The sequence below is a fragment of the Herpailurus yagouaroundi genome, unplaced genomic scaffold, assembly GCF_014898765.1.
Source record: "Herpailurus yagouaroundi ecotype Mexico unplaced genomic scaffold, PumYag 198, whole genome shotgun sequence".
Lineage (NCBI taxonomy): Eukaryota > Metazoa > Chordata > Mammalia > Carnivora > Felidae > Herpailurus > Herpailurus yagouaroundi.
The window spans coordinates 824,237-838,736 of NW_024412429.1; the positions used below are offsets into that span (position 1 = coordinate 824,237).

General features: G+C 50.4%; 1 protein-coding gene across 1 annotated transcript in view; it reads left to right on the top strand.

The window, feature by feature from the left end:
• The window catches only part of WDR27 (WD repeat domain 27), a 154,744-nt gene that overhangs the window by 49,740 nt on the left and 90,504 nt on the right, over positions 1 to 14,500 (top strand). The window contains 4 exon segments of the mRNA XM_040448666.1: positions 379 to 500; positions 1,332 to 1,465; positions 6,066 to 6,163; positions 7,030 to 7,151. Coding sequence (XP_040304600.1) covers positions 379 to 500; positions 1,332 to 1,465; positions 6,066 to 6,163; positions 7,030 to 7,151 — 476 coding nt within the window.

Below are 14,500 nucleotides of genomic sequence, written 5' to 3' on the forward strand. Positions count from 1 at the left end.
GACACGGGGCTCGAACTCACGAGCTGTGAGATCATGACCTGAGCCGAAGTTGGATGCTTAACTGACTGAGCCTCCCAGGCACCCCTGAAGTCCACAGATTTCTATACATTTTATAAGTTTCTGCATTTTGTTTCTTCTTTAAAGACACAAATGCACACATAATTTGGGGCTTTACGTTTCAAGTATGATTTCTGAAATCGCTCCATCAATAGCCATGTCAAGTCTTTAAATGAGGCAGAAGTCACCTTCTCCATCTTTGGTTTCACTGGTGTCACCGTGGCTTGGGAAGCCCTCTGGCCTGGCTGGTGGTTCCTAGAAGCTGCACTCGGCCGTGCCGCATGAAGGTTCCAGGCGCCCCCTCTGTCTCCCTCCCATTAGGTCACGACGGGGCAGTGAGCACCGTGTGCTGGAGTCATGACGGCCGGTGGCTGCTGTCCACTTCCCCGGACGGGACGCCGAGGGTGTGGTCGCTGTGTAGGGCGGAGCTCGTGCTGTGTGTGGTAAGGGACTTCACAGTGACCACGCGGTGTCACAGGCTCACAGCGCCTTCTCGGGGCCCCAGGTTCTTGCCCTAACTGGGAGGCTGAGGCCAGGGTAAGCTGGAGATGCATCAGAACCGACAGCGGCTGATGATGAAGTGTCTTCTTAAATGTGTGCGTGTGTGTATTTACCCACACACCTGACGTGCACACGCACAGCTGCGTGTGAGCATTTTAATGTGCTTGGAGGTGACCGTCTGGAGACAGTGGGTGAGGCACGAAGGGAAGGTGGGATCATCTCACGGCCAGGATGGGAAAGGGGGGTAGTCAGAGGAGGAGCCCACAGACTGCAAATTGTCAGAGATGTGGCTCTCTTATTCCCGTGAGTCTTGTTGTCAAGGGGGGTCGAGCCCTAGGAGAATGAGCCGGGAGGAGAGGCGCGTCAGACCTGGGGCCCTGAGTCGAGCAGTTTGGCAGCAGGTTCAAGGGGACACACTTGCTTGAGGGCCGTGACACTGCTGTCTCGGACGTTCTGAGATACAGGCTGAGAGCAGAGCCCTCAGACGCCTCGTGGTGAGAATTTTGTCTCTACTAAAATCCTTGCTACTCCACGTGTTCACTGCCAAGTGGCAGTCTTCCTTTAAAGTCTAAGTGGCCCGAACTCCAAATACTTGGAACATCTTTTAGGAGTAGTCAGGGAGAGGGAACCGAATTGTAAACCGGTTCTAACACAATCTGTCTGTACCTTTAAGGTAGATGTCTGGGGTTAACGTGAAGACTGTCCTGTTTCGAGCAGTGGGGTTTCCTGCTAACGTCTGTTGTGTTGGCAGCAACTACCGATCTGTGTTATAGGGCACAGACCTGTTCCCGAAGCCCATCCAGTCCGCCCAGTTTCACTACCTGGACGCTTTTATATTGTGTTCTTCTGGCCCTGAACTTCAGCTCCTGAAGTGTCACATTGACACGAGCAATGATGAGATAAGAAGGTACGTAGCCTCCTCTTTTACATTTTCTCTCTGTAGCGGGGGGCGCCGTGTTTCAGGGCTGACGTTATGAAACAAGAGTGTTTCCATTTGAATGTTATGTACAGGGTAGTCACAGCCTGGCCAGCTGCTGCCAGGAGCCGGGTGAGTGGTCTCTCCCTGCCCGGGGCCGCGGTGCGGGGCTTCGGAAGGTGGCGTTCCCGCCTCGATGGACGTTGTGTGGGACGATTACTACTGTGTTTATGGTGAAGTTAAAGATGAAACGTTTCCTACACACGCACACACACACACACGTGCTGAATATACTAAATGCCTGTTTAGCTACGCCTCCCTTTGGCAAATATTAACACTTTTTTTGTTTGTTTCCAAAGTTTTTAAAGAAATGAAAAATTACAGGGATAAATAGAGGGCTGCCTTTCCAGGCCTTTCCTGCCCCTCTTTCCTCTGCCCCCTTTTTTGTTTTTTTTTCTTACCAGGGTGAGGGTAGCTGCCATCAGCCCAGTACAAAACTACCAGTACCATTGACCGTATTTCCTTGTGCTGCACTTCCGTCCCTGACCTTGACCTCCCCTCTGCCAGCCCCCAGTTCTGTACGTATGAATCTGTTTGTGTTTCGTCGTTGCTTGTTTTTAGATTCCACTTGTAAGTGCGGTCATACGGTGTCTGTTTTTCTCGGACTTACTTCACTGAGCACAGTACCCTCTGGGCCCATCCTTGCTGCAGATTCAAGACCTTAATCTTTCTTGTGTCTGAGTAATATCCCATTTGTGTGTGTGTGTCTCTGTAGGTCTCTCCCTTTGTGTGTGTGTGTGTCTCTCCCTGTGTGTGTGTGTGTGTGTGTGTGTGTGTGTGTGTGTTGTGTGTGTGCGCACGCACCGCGTCCTCTCCATCCATCAGTCAGTGGACACTGGGGCTTCTCCCGTGCTGTGGCTGTTGTGACTTCCCTCTTGCTGAGACCCTGGTGTGTTTGCTTCCCATCCGTGGTTCTAGGTTTGCTGTCTCTCTAGGTTTCCACGCGGTTTTATTGAGTCTTTAAACGCAGCACGCCTTTCATAATAATCAAAATTACGCCTGTGAGACTCAGCCGCACTCACGAATGGAACTTTGGTCTGTTTGCGCACCGTCGTGAGATTTTATACGGTAGGAACGTGCCGCACGTCCTCCCCCATCCTCTGGTTGACCGATACCTGCTTCTTCCGACTTGTCATTCTCACCGGTGCCTTAGGGACGGATTGCGGGGTGCCTGCCTGGAAGTGGGGCTGTGGGGGCGCATAGGGTGTCTTCAGACCCGCCTTCTGGGTGCCCGGCAGCAAGCTGTGTGCGGCACACACGGTGAGGGCAGGCCGTGTTGTCCTCCGGAGGCTGTCCGTCCTGCCCTCCTTCCTATAACTCAATGCCTGATGGTGGCTTTCCCGGCACGTCCCGAGCCACCCGGAGGTGGGAGGTCCACGGGGTGGAGGACCCCCCCGAGAACCGCCCAGTGCCCTCAGTGTGTGCTGGTTGCCTTCTGTCGCTTCTCGCTTTATGCCGTGAAGGTGGCTGCCGTAGCTCCAGGCATCACGTTCATATTTCTTATGTGGCAAGATGAAGGGGGAGACTTTGCTGAAGCCTGCAGGCTGCAGGCCCCTGGGCGCGTGGAAGGGACTGTCAGAATCTGTAAACGAGGTTCCCTTACACAGCACATGTGGGAAGTTGCCCCTGCATCGGCTCACCTGCGCTCTTGCTTTGGAGCATGTGGGTTTGAATGAGCTAGTGTGAGCTCGGGGTCTGGCTTGCGAGTCACTGTGGGATCTGTTTCATCCCCGTTGTGCCCAGTGGGAGACCCATGGGTAAGTTTTCAGCTTAGCGGCCTTACTGGATAGCTTTTTAATTGTGGATGGAGGGATCCACATAGCACACGTCCCCAGATCTCAGCCGGAAGATCGGCCTACTTCTAGGTCAGGCCGGGACACGGGTGCCAAGGCCAGGATTGGTGTGGGTCAGGTGCGATGGATCCATGAGGCCACTCCTGCGGCTGGACAGACGGCACAGAGTGCCCTGGGCTTCCAGTAGCGTTACCCCTGCGGCCTTCCCCACGCACACTCTGCCTGGCACACACACTCACCCTCAGCCCGTCCCCGGAGACCCCCTGCGGGCCACCCGGCCTCACTGCCCAGGGGCCCCAGACTGCGGTACTGGGTTGACGACAGGGTGGGCTGCCGGCCCCTCCCCCAGCCGTGTGCAGTGTTGCAAGGAGGAAGCCGCGACACAGGGAAGTCCCCGTCGGAAGTAGGAAGGCGGGGGACGGGTGAGTCGCGTGTCAAGTGACGTCCGTCGGGACCCAGCAGAGGTCCTGCCTGCCCCGGGTGGATTCCCCGGGAGGGTCTCCCTCGTCTGTACGTCCGGCTTCGGGCCCCCCGTCCGTTGCGGGTGCTCATGCTCCATGTGTCCTCTGGGCTGCGGTGCGGCACCGCGCGCCGGCTGGTCTGAGTGACGTGCTCTCCGCCAGTGAGAGTCTGGGGCGAGCTACGAGGATCCGGAGGCTTGCTGGCTGTCGCGAGCCCAGCGTTTCCGTGTCGTCTTGGTCTTGATGATACAGGTCCCGGGAAAGAGGTACTGGGCCGGCTTCCAGCGGCCAGAGCCAGGGCGTGCAGGCGATTCCTCCTTGCACACCCTGGCCTGGCACGCGCTTATGTGGCCCGAGCCTCCGGTGGGTGGTGGTGTGCAGCCAGGGGAAGCCTCCCCCTGCTCTGTCTGGGGAGGGGCCCCCGTGGCAGCTGCTGGAGAAGCGCCTGTCCCCAGGCCTGTCGCTCAGGCTGCAGCGTCTTCCCCACGTGTCCCAGTGTCAGCTGGAGGTGGTGACTCTGAAACGGCCGGGGCTTTGCATGATGGGACTCTGAACCTTGCACAGGCTGCAGGCGTGAGCGCCTCTCAGCAGGACTGTCTGTTGTTCCGGAAGGCTGTGGGCCGGCCCCTCGGTGCACACTTGTTCTTGTCTGGGAGCAGAGACAGAAATGCCGTGTGCCCAGCCGCACGTCCCCCCACCCCCCTGCCCTTCCTCTCCCTCTGAGCCTGAGGGGGTGCGTGGCCCGCGATGCCACGGGAATGCGGTGCCCAAACGGGGAGTCCCCATGCACCCCCACTCCCCGTGATTTCAGCCGTGCATGTCCTCTCTTTGCTTGCACCCTCTGTTCTTTCTGAACAGCGTCGCCTGGCCTGTGCTGTCCACAGACGGAGCAGCCGCTCTCTGTCCCGTTAACCACCTGCTGTGCGGTCCAGCGCCGGTTTTCAGTGGGGATGCACAGTAATTTATGGGGTCTGTGCGCTGGCACTGAGCCTTACTGCCGACCTCCTGTGACTCCACTCCATTTGTCCCTCGAGCCCCACAACCCTGTCCCCAGGACCTGTTCTCTGGGTGCCCGTCTCTGTGCCCACCCTGATGTCATGGCCCCAGGCCCCCCGCCCAGCCTTTACTTCTCTCCAGGAAGGAGCAGGCTGACGGCCTGTTTCACCCTCCACGTCAGCCGCCACCCCATATCTCCCTCCACCCTCCCCACCCCTTTGCCCATCACCCACCTGAACCTGCTTGTGGCAGTTCTTACCCAACTGGGCCGACCCGCCATCTCCCCTGGGCCCTCCTGGGCCATCCCACCGTCTCCCCAGGGCCAGCCATGCCCTCCCTGGGTTAGGGCCACATCCTGAGATTGCCAGTGGGTTCCTTTCCTGTACAGAATTATTGTTAGGAATTGTCGAGGCTGTGTGTGTGTGTGTGTGTGTGTGTGTGTGTGTGTGTGTGTGTGTTTTAATGTTTATTTATTTTTGAGACAGAGAGAGACAGAGCATGAGTGGGGGAGGGGCAGAGAGAGAGGGAGACACAGACTCCGAAGCAGGCTCCAGACTCCGAGCTGTCAGCACAGAGCCCGACGCGGGGCTTGAACTCACGGTCACGTGAGATCATGACCTGAGCCTAAGTCAGACACTCAACCGACTGAGCCACCCAGGCACCCCGAGGCTGTGTGTTTATTAAGCCACTGTTAGCTGCTTATGTTACCCTTTAGAAGATATTAAGAACATATGTGTAAATGGAAATACAGATAATTCATAACTGGCTGGATGTCTCCTTAAGTATATGTAATTATTTTAGAATTAGGAGAAAAGTTTGCTTTTTTGTAGACAGGAATGAATTATTTGGGGCTTTATATAATGATATTTTTTCATGAAGTTTTCCTAAATGAAAAGTTAGGGTTTCCTAAAGGAAAATTAAGGTAGCTGATTTATTCCTTTGATGTTATGAAATATAATTATTAAGTGGTATGAAAACTTTCTTCATTTTCAATTTTTTAAACAGTTTATATATTTATTTTGAGAGGGAAAGAGAGGGCACAAGCAGGGGAGGGGCAGAGAGAGAAGGAGAGAGAGAATCCCAAGCAGGCTCCACACTGTCAGCACGGAGCCCGATGCGGGGCTCGAACCCACAAATGTGAGATCATGACCTGACTGAAATGAAGAGTCGGACGCTTGACCGACTGAGCCCCCCAGGCGCCCTGGATTTGGTTTTTAAAGGTGGGACGCTTCACGATAGTGGAGGGGAACCTAAAGATCGACTGCGTTTATTTTCTTTCAGGTACAAACAAAGGAGCAGGTGCAGGCCCGTTTTCAGGCTCCCCACAGCTGGCCCAACAGAGATCACCAGCCTGTCCGCCGTGAACGACTTTTATTCCTGTATCCTGCCTCCGCTCTTGGTGTGTTCACATCCTGAGCGCCATCCTCCCGACAGGCGTCTGCTGAGGGTCCCGGCTCCAGCCCGAGGCTCTGGGGGCCCATGGCTTCTGCACTGACTGTGTGTGTAGTGGTTTGTCGGCGTGGCGAAAGGGGCTTCAGAGGAAAATTAGCAGCGGAATAATATGCAGTAGTTTGGCACTTTTTAAAAATGAACCGGTACACCTGCTGTAGACACCCTTTGATTACTTGGGGTTTGCCCCATCTCTGCGGAGGCAGGCGAGAGTTACAGCACTAACTGTCGAATATGAAATTGAGGCCGAAAGTTTATTTTATTTTTTATTGTTTATTCACTTTTGAGAGACAGAGTATGAGTGGGGGAGGGGCAGAGAGAGAGGGAGACACAGAATCCAAAGCAGCTCCAGGCTCTGAGCCGTCAGCACAGAGCCCGACGTGGGGCTCGAACTCACGAACCGCTAGATCGTGACCTGAGCTGAAGTCGATGCTTAACCGACTGAGCCACCCAGGAACTCCTGTTTTTTGAGTTTTTATAGCTAGCATCATCCCTTTTAATTAAAAAGCATTGATTTTGATTTATTTAGAAGGAGAGCTCTGACCTTTAGGAATTCTTAGAAAATTTTCATTTATTCAAAGGTCTAAGTTACATTCTTCTGAATGTAATGGGTGGGGGGGGGGGGGAGATGGGGGAGGGGGGGCCAGGGCTGTGACCACGTCTCTGTGGAGCTTCCGAAAGTCACAGCCAGTCACCCGCTGTGTCTCCTGGTGTCTCCAGAGGTGGTACCAGAACGAATAGGCCTGTTCACTCCCCGAGGTGGGTTATTGAGAGGAGTTCCCTAACTGTCACGCAGACCTGGTGCTCACCGTGGGCCGGGACAAGACCGTGGAGGTGTTCGACCTCAATGCGGGCCGCAGTGCAGCCGTGATAGCGGAAGCCCATTCACGGCCTGTGCACCAAATCTGTCAGAATAAGGTGAGTTTTGACGGTATGTGTCGCGTGCCGAGTGTTGTGTTCACAGTATTTAACGGGTACAAAGTTTGGTGCAGTTTTGTACCAGTTTGCTGCGAAACTCAATGCTCGTTTTTTTTTGTTGTTTTTTTTTTAAATTTTTTTTTCAACGTTTATTTATTTTGGGGACAGAGAGAGACAGAGCATGAACAGGGGAGGAGCAGAGAGAGAGGGAGACACAGAATCGGAAACAGGCTCCAGGCTCTGAGCTATCAGCCCAGAGCCCGATGCGGGGCTCGCACTCACGGACCGCGAGATCGTGACCTGGCTGAAGTCGGACGCTTAACTGACTGCGCCACCCAGGCGCCCCTCAATGCTTGTTTTTAATCATTACATTTTCCGAGCCTTGACGTTTTACCTTAGAAGATATTTTACTATCATGTTGAACGTGAATTTTTGTACTTCTGTCTTTATTTTATGGGCCCATTTTTCAACTTTACTGTAATACATTACCTCTTAAAACTTGATGGAGAGTTTGGGTGTTTCAGGCACTCACAGGGTTGAGTGATGGTCACACAGGTCCTGCAGCGACGTGAAGCAGCCTTCAGGGGCCAGTAGTTTCTCTTTTTAGGACGCAGCTACTCTGTGTTAGAGACGTAGCTTAGAACTACCTACAGCTGAGGGCTGCAGACCTGAGATTGGAGGAGGTGCCGTGTTGATGAATTCATTGTCTCATAGTTTAGTTTAAAAGACACTTTCCTACCCAAAAGTACATCTAAGAGATTTATGAGAAAAACTTTTGTTTTTAAGACTCATCTACAATTTTGATTTTTGATATATTTTGAATGACGTTCCAAATGAAGGGTTTAATTTATAATGCCTTCTGAAATATGCATTATGATTTCAAGAGTATTATTGCTTAAAAAATTTTTTTTTTAGTGTTAGCATTTATTTTTGAGAGAGAGAGAGAGAGAGAGCAAGTGCACAAGCCGGGGAGGGGCAGAGAGAGAGGGAGACATAGAATCCGAAGCAGGCACCAGGCTCTGGGCTGTCAGCACAGAATCTGACACAGGGCTCGAGCCCATAAACTGTGAGATCACGACCTGAGCCGAAGTCGGATGCCTAACTGACTGAACCACCCAGGCGTCTTAAGAGTGTTATTGTCTTTAAGTGAAGTCTTACTGGATTGGTTAAAAAGTCTTTGTTATCTATAATTTCAACACACTATTCCAGGTTTCCTTTAAATTTCTGTTTAATGGGGCAGGTGTGGTCTGATACTCTGCAAAGTTTTGTAGCTGGTTTGCCTGGGAAAGGTCACCAATTCTGGAGCGCGGACTTGCACCCTCCTGAGGCAGACGCTGTCCTTCTGGATGAACGGGTGCGGGAGCTGTTGGGTCCAGAGTCAGACTTTGTCCACATGTAGGCAGACCTGTGGCTCCTGTGGGTGGTCCCCGAGAGCTGTCAGTCTTCATGGCTCCGTAGGTGTGGCCGAGGGGTGTCAGTGAGCCTGGGTCAAAGTCAGAGCGTTGGGATGGGGACAGGGAGATGCCAGGGGAGGGCGGCAGACCTGAGAGATGTGACATTGTCGCTTGCTCCCATTTTGTGGGCATCCTTGGTCTTGCGGGGAGGCCCTTTGAAGGCTCAGACGGGCATCTCATCTCCAAGGTCTTCACAACACTGTGCCCTTGGAGGTTAATCATTTTGTACATTTCGCATTTTGGCAGGAGAAGGTTTTTCCCATTTGCAGACACCATGGGTGGAAAACACCAGCCTGAAGAAAGGTGTTGAGGAGAGGAGTAGTATTTATGTACTTCTTCCTGTATTTGTACAGAATCTTATGTAAAAACAGAACAAAGACATTTTAAACCCTGGGCGGTAGGTCTCCCAGACGAATGAAGCAATTCTTTTGAAGAATTTTGTAACATTTTATGAGGTTACTAAAATAGCAGACTTTAAAAACATACAGCATGTGAGTCATAGCAGCTCTGTGTGGGACGATATCCCGTGTCTTCTGGGAAGGCTGTGAGGGAAGGGGGTCCGCTCGTTAATGGCAGGAGTGGGCAGGACCACCTTGTCATTGTGGATCTTCTGTTGCTAATTTCACAGTAAGATCTGTCAAGATTGGGTTTAAGATTGATTATTAAACCTTACGAATTTCTGGACCTTTGAATGAATTTGATAATTGAGCCACATTTAAAATGATTGTTAACCTAATATCTGTCTTATTTTTTAGGCATTATGATATATTTATTTTTATTTTGTTTTTTTTAATGTTTATTTTTGAGAGAGAGAGAGACAGAGTACGAGTGGGAGAGGGGCAGAGAGAGAGAGAGAGGGAGGGAGACAGAGAATCGGAAGCAGGATCCAGGCTCTGAGCTGTCAGCACAGAGCCCGATGTGGGGCTCGAACCCACGGATTGTGAGATCATGACCTGAGCCGAAGTCAGATGCTTATCCAACTGAGCCACTCAGGCGCCCCAATGATTTCTTTTAAATTTGGGTGCAACTCAGGTGTTGATAGGCGACGTTTTGATGTCAAATTTTGGAGGATAATTGTGGCTTGTTGAAGTTGTTGAGTGGAACTTTCCGGCAAAGGCCTTGGACTTTCAGTGCAGACGGTCACCTTTGTGGCACCCAGAACAATCCTCTTGCTTAGAATCTGCTCACTCAGGACTTGCCAATTTGAATCACAGCTAACTGTTAACCAGCAGAAGCAGTTCCTTATTTAGGAAATGACACACAAATGCAGGGGGCAGTGGGCTTCTTAAACAGACCCACCAGCACATAGGTTTTGGGGTTAAGTTTTGACAAATAGCCTTGAAAAATGTTTAAGGTATTATTCTCTAAATGCAATCTATAAAATTTATCTAGATATAAAAATTTCCAACATTCATGTCTTCCATTCTTGAGTTAGAATGTTTCAGTAAGATAAATGTGAATTTCATGTGTGACGTTCTTTTATGTTGTAATTGTTGCATTTCAAATATTTCTCACCATTTCTCACACTTGTTTCTTTTTGTCTCTGATATGAATTAATAGAAAAAGATTTTTTCACTTAATTTTTGAGCTTATTCCACATGATTCTTTATTAGAGGGAGTTGTTTCAGAGCCAGTCACCCCACCACCAGCACCGTCACCGCCGTCGTCACTGATGGCGTTTTGGGGTGATGGGGGGTCCGTAGCCGATGGCCAGGAAAGAGAGACAGGCCCCGCCGTCACCACTGTCATCATCACTATCACAGTATCATTTTTTGCTTATGGAAAGTGGTTTGTGAACATTTCCCTGTGAGGCTCGATTTTCTTTTTCTTTTACTTGTTCTGTTCTTTATTTCTTTCTGGGGCTTATCACAGAGCCATGAAGACTTCACCTACATGAAACTTGTGTATCAGAGCTCAGTCTGATATTTTTTTTTTTCCATCTGGCTCCAAATTTGTTTTTAAATGGTTTCAGCTGATTAAATTGGAAGTGCAAGATACAATTTTGGGCTTTTAAATACTTTTTACTTATAAAAAATAAAGCCCTAGCTTTAAAATAACGGTAAAGACAGTTTTTTTTAAACTTAACCGATTTTTCTCATAGGAGATGAGAGATGTGACTGCAGTGATGGGGGCAGGTTTTGTGTCCCTGGAGACCGAGAAGGCTGCGTTTGCCTGGGACTGTGTGGTGTCTCATGTTGTCAGGTAGAAGTCGATTCTATGAGGGGTTTGAGGCTACAGAGAATAGAGAGGTTGCCCGCGTCCATGCAGTTGTGAGTCTGGGCTGAAAGCCGGGCTCCTGTAGACGGACTCCTGCACGTGAGCCGTGGACGTGGGCCGATGTGCAGTGTCCCTGCGAGTGTGCCCCGTGCTGTGTGTCGCGGAGGCCGCGCGTGAGGGAGTGACTTCCGGGAGAATCTGCACGCAGACTCCGCTGCTCTCCTACGTCATCCCATCTGGTGGCCTCAGGTGTTGGCGTGGACATCCGGTCTCAGGCTGGGCCCAGGCCCTTTCGTTGTTCCGTAGGCGGCTTCTGTGGGACGCCTTGAGGCCCCGTGACTTTTGGCTCTGTAGGGGGCACTCGCCAGGACAGGAGGCAAATCCCAGACGTTTCCCTGTTGCGCACGTAGAGGTGCACATGCCGTAGCTGGTGTGTGCTGAGCTGCCCCACGTCCGCACGTCACGTTCTTAGCAGGCGTGAACTCAGCCTTTCCGGGACCCTGACTCCTAGGCGTGGAAACAGAGACCCGCAGCCCGGTTCCAGAGACGCACCGGCACCGAGTGTGCCCCCGGCAGGCCGTCTGGCCGCAGAGCTCGTGGCGCAAAGCCCCGCGGGAAGCCGTTGTCTGGGAGCCTCCCTGCTGGCTTCTCTGCATCCAGGCTCGGGGCTCCCCCCACCCCGATGAGGAGCCTCATGAGCACAGTGGTGATGCTGTCACTCCACACGTGCAGCACTTACCACTGCGGGGTCTTGGGGGGTGGCCGAGACCAGACGCCCCGGCACCTGCCCCTTTGTCCCCAGCATGCCTGTGGCCTGGACTGTATGAGGGCTTGCATGCACGCACGTGTATGTGTAGGTGTGTGAGCACCTGTGTGTCTGTGTCCGTGTGTCTGTATGTGTGCGTGTGTGTACATGTCTGTCTTAACCTATTAACTCATTCATTTAATGTTTATTTGTTAATTTTTGAGGGGGGAGGGAGGGGCAGAGAGAGAGGGAGACAGAATCCCAAGCGGACTCCACACTGCCAGCACAGAACCTGATGTGGAGCTTGATCTCGCGAACCCTGGGATCGCGACCTGAGCCCAAATCAAGAGTCAGATGCTCAACTGACGGAGCCACCCAGGCGCCCTCAACTAATTCACGTAAACGTGTCTCTGAGCAAGTCTGCACCTGGCCTGTGCTGAGCGCTGGGACATGTGCGTGAAGGGGAGAGCGGTGGCCTCACACTTGAGGACTTTGTATCCTTACAAAAGAAGTGGGTTCACACGACGTCGGACACCCTGTGCCAAGCCTCCTCTGGGGCTCCTCTCCGAGGAGGTGATGTGGGCAGCGGGCACGTGAGGTGGGTGAGGGGCCAGGTATGCATCGGGAGGGCAGCGTTCAGGGAACGGGCACCACTCATGCTCCAGCCCATGTGGTGGTGAAACCAAGAGTGGGCGTTGGGCTTCAGAACCTCTGACTGGGGGCAGGCTTGTTGGCCCTGGTAAGAATCTGGGTTTATTTATGTATTTTAATTTTTTTTTAACTTTCTATAATTTATTTATTTTTTATAATTCACATCCAAGTTGCACATTGTGCAACATGATTTCAGGAGTAGATTCCTTAGGCCCCTTACCCGTTTAGCCCATACCCCCTCCTCAACCCCTCCAGCAACCCTCTGTTTTCTGTATTTAAGAGTCTCTTGTGTTTTGTCCCCCTCCCTGTTTTTATATTATTTTTGCTTCCCTTCCCTTATGTTCATCTGTTCGGATCTTAAAGTCCTCATGTGAGTGAAGTCATACGATATTTGTCTTTCTCTGACTAATTTCACTTAGCATAATACCCTCCAGTTCCATCCATGTAGTTGCAAATGGCAAGATTTCATTTTTTTTTGATTGCTGAGTAATACTCCACTGTATATATGAACCACGTCTTCTTTATCCATTCATCCATCAATGGACATTTGGGCTCTCTCCATACTTTGGCTATCGTTGATAGTGCTGCTATAAACACTGGGGTGCATATGCCCCTTCAAAACGGCACACCTGTATCCCGTGGATAAATGCCTAGTAGTGCCATTGCTGGGTCGTAGGGTAGTTCTATTTTTAATTTTTTGAGGAACCTCCACACTGTTTTCCAGAGTGGCTGCACCAGCTTGCATTCCCACCAGCACTGCAAGAGATCCTCTTTTTCCACATCCTCACCAACATTTGTTGTTGCCTGAATTGTTAATGTTAGCCATTCTGACAGGGGTAAGTTGGTATCTCATGGTGGTTTTGATTTGTATTTTCCTAATGATGAGTGATGTTGAGCATTTTTTGTGTTGGTTAGCCATCTGGATATCTTCTTTGGAGAAGTGTCTATTCATGTCTGTTGCCCATTTCTTCACTGGATTATTTGTTTTTTGGGCATTGAGTTTGGTTAAGTTCTCTATAGATTTTGGGTACTAACCCTTTATCTGATATGTTGTTTGCAAGTATCTTCTCCCCTTCTGTTGGTTGCCTTTTAATTTTGTTGATTGTTCCCTTCAGCGTGCAGAAGCTTTTTCTCTTGATGAGGTCCCAATAGTTCATGTTTGCTTTTGTTTCCCTTGCCTCCAGACATGTGTTGAGTAAGAAGTTGCTATGGCCAGGAGAAAGAGGTTTTTGCCTGCTTTCTTCTCTAGGATTTTGATGGCTTCCTGTCTTACGTTTAGGTCTTTCATCCATGTTGAGTTTATTTTTGTGTCTGGGGTAAGAAAGTGGTCCAGGTTCATTCTTCTGCATGTCGCTGTCCAGTTTTCCCAGTACCATTTGCTGAAGAGACTGTCTTTATTCCGTTGGATACTCTTTCCTGCTTTTGTCGAAGATTAGTTGGCCATACGTGTGTGGGTCCATTTCTGGGTTCTCTATTCTGTTTCACTGCTCCGAGTGTCTGTTCTTGTGCCAGTACCATACTGTCTTGATGATTACAGCTTTGTAATACAGCTTGGAGTCCAGAATTGTGATGCCTCCAGCTTTGGTTTTCTTTTTCAAGATTGCTTTGGCCATTTGGGGTCTTTTCTGGTTCCATAGACATTTTAGGATTGTTTGTTCTAGCTCTGTGAAGAATGCCAGTGTTATTTTGATAGGGATTGCCTTGAATATGTAGAGTGCTTTGGGGAATATTGACATTTTAACAATATTTGTTCTTCCTATCTAGGAGCATGGAATCTTTTTCCATTTTTTTGTGTCTTCTTCATTTTCATTCATAAGCTTTCTATAGTTTTCAGTGTATAGATTTTTCACCTCTTTGGTTAGATTTATTCCTAGATATTTTATGGTTTTTGGTGCAGTTGTAAATGGGATCGATTCCTTGATTTCTCTTTCTGTTGCCTCATTGATGGTGTATGGGAGTGCAACCGATTTCTGTACGTTGATTTTATATCCTGCACCTTTGCTGAATTCGTGGATCAGTTCTAGCAGTTTTTTGGTGGAATCTTGGGTTTTCCATAGAGAGTGTCATGTCATCTATGAAGAGTGAAAGTTTGACCTCCTCCTGGCTGATTTGGATGCCTTTTATTTCTTTGTGTTGTCTGATTGTTGAGGCACAGACTTCCAATACCATGCTGAACAATAGTAGCGAGAGTGGACATCCCTGTTGTGTTCCTGACCTTAGCGGGGAAGCTCTCAGTTTTTTCCCCATTGAGGATGATATTAGTGGCGGGGCCTCCGGCTGCG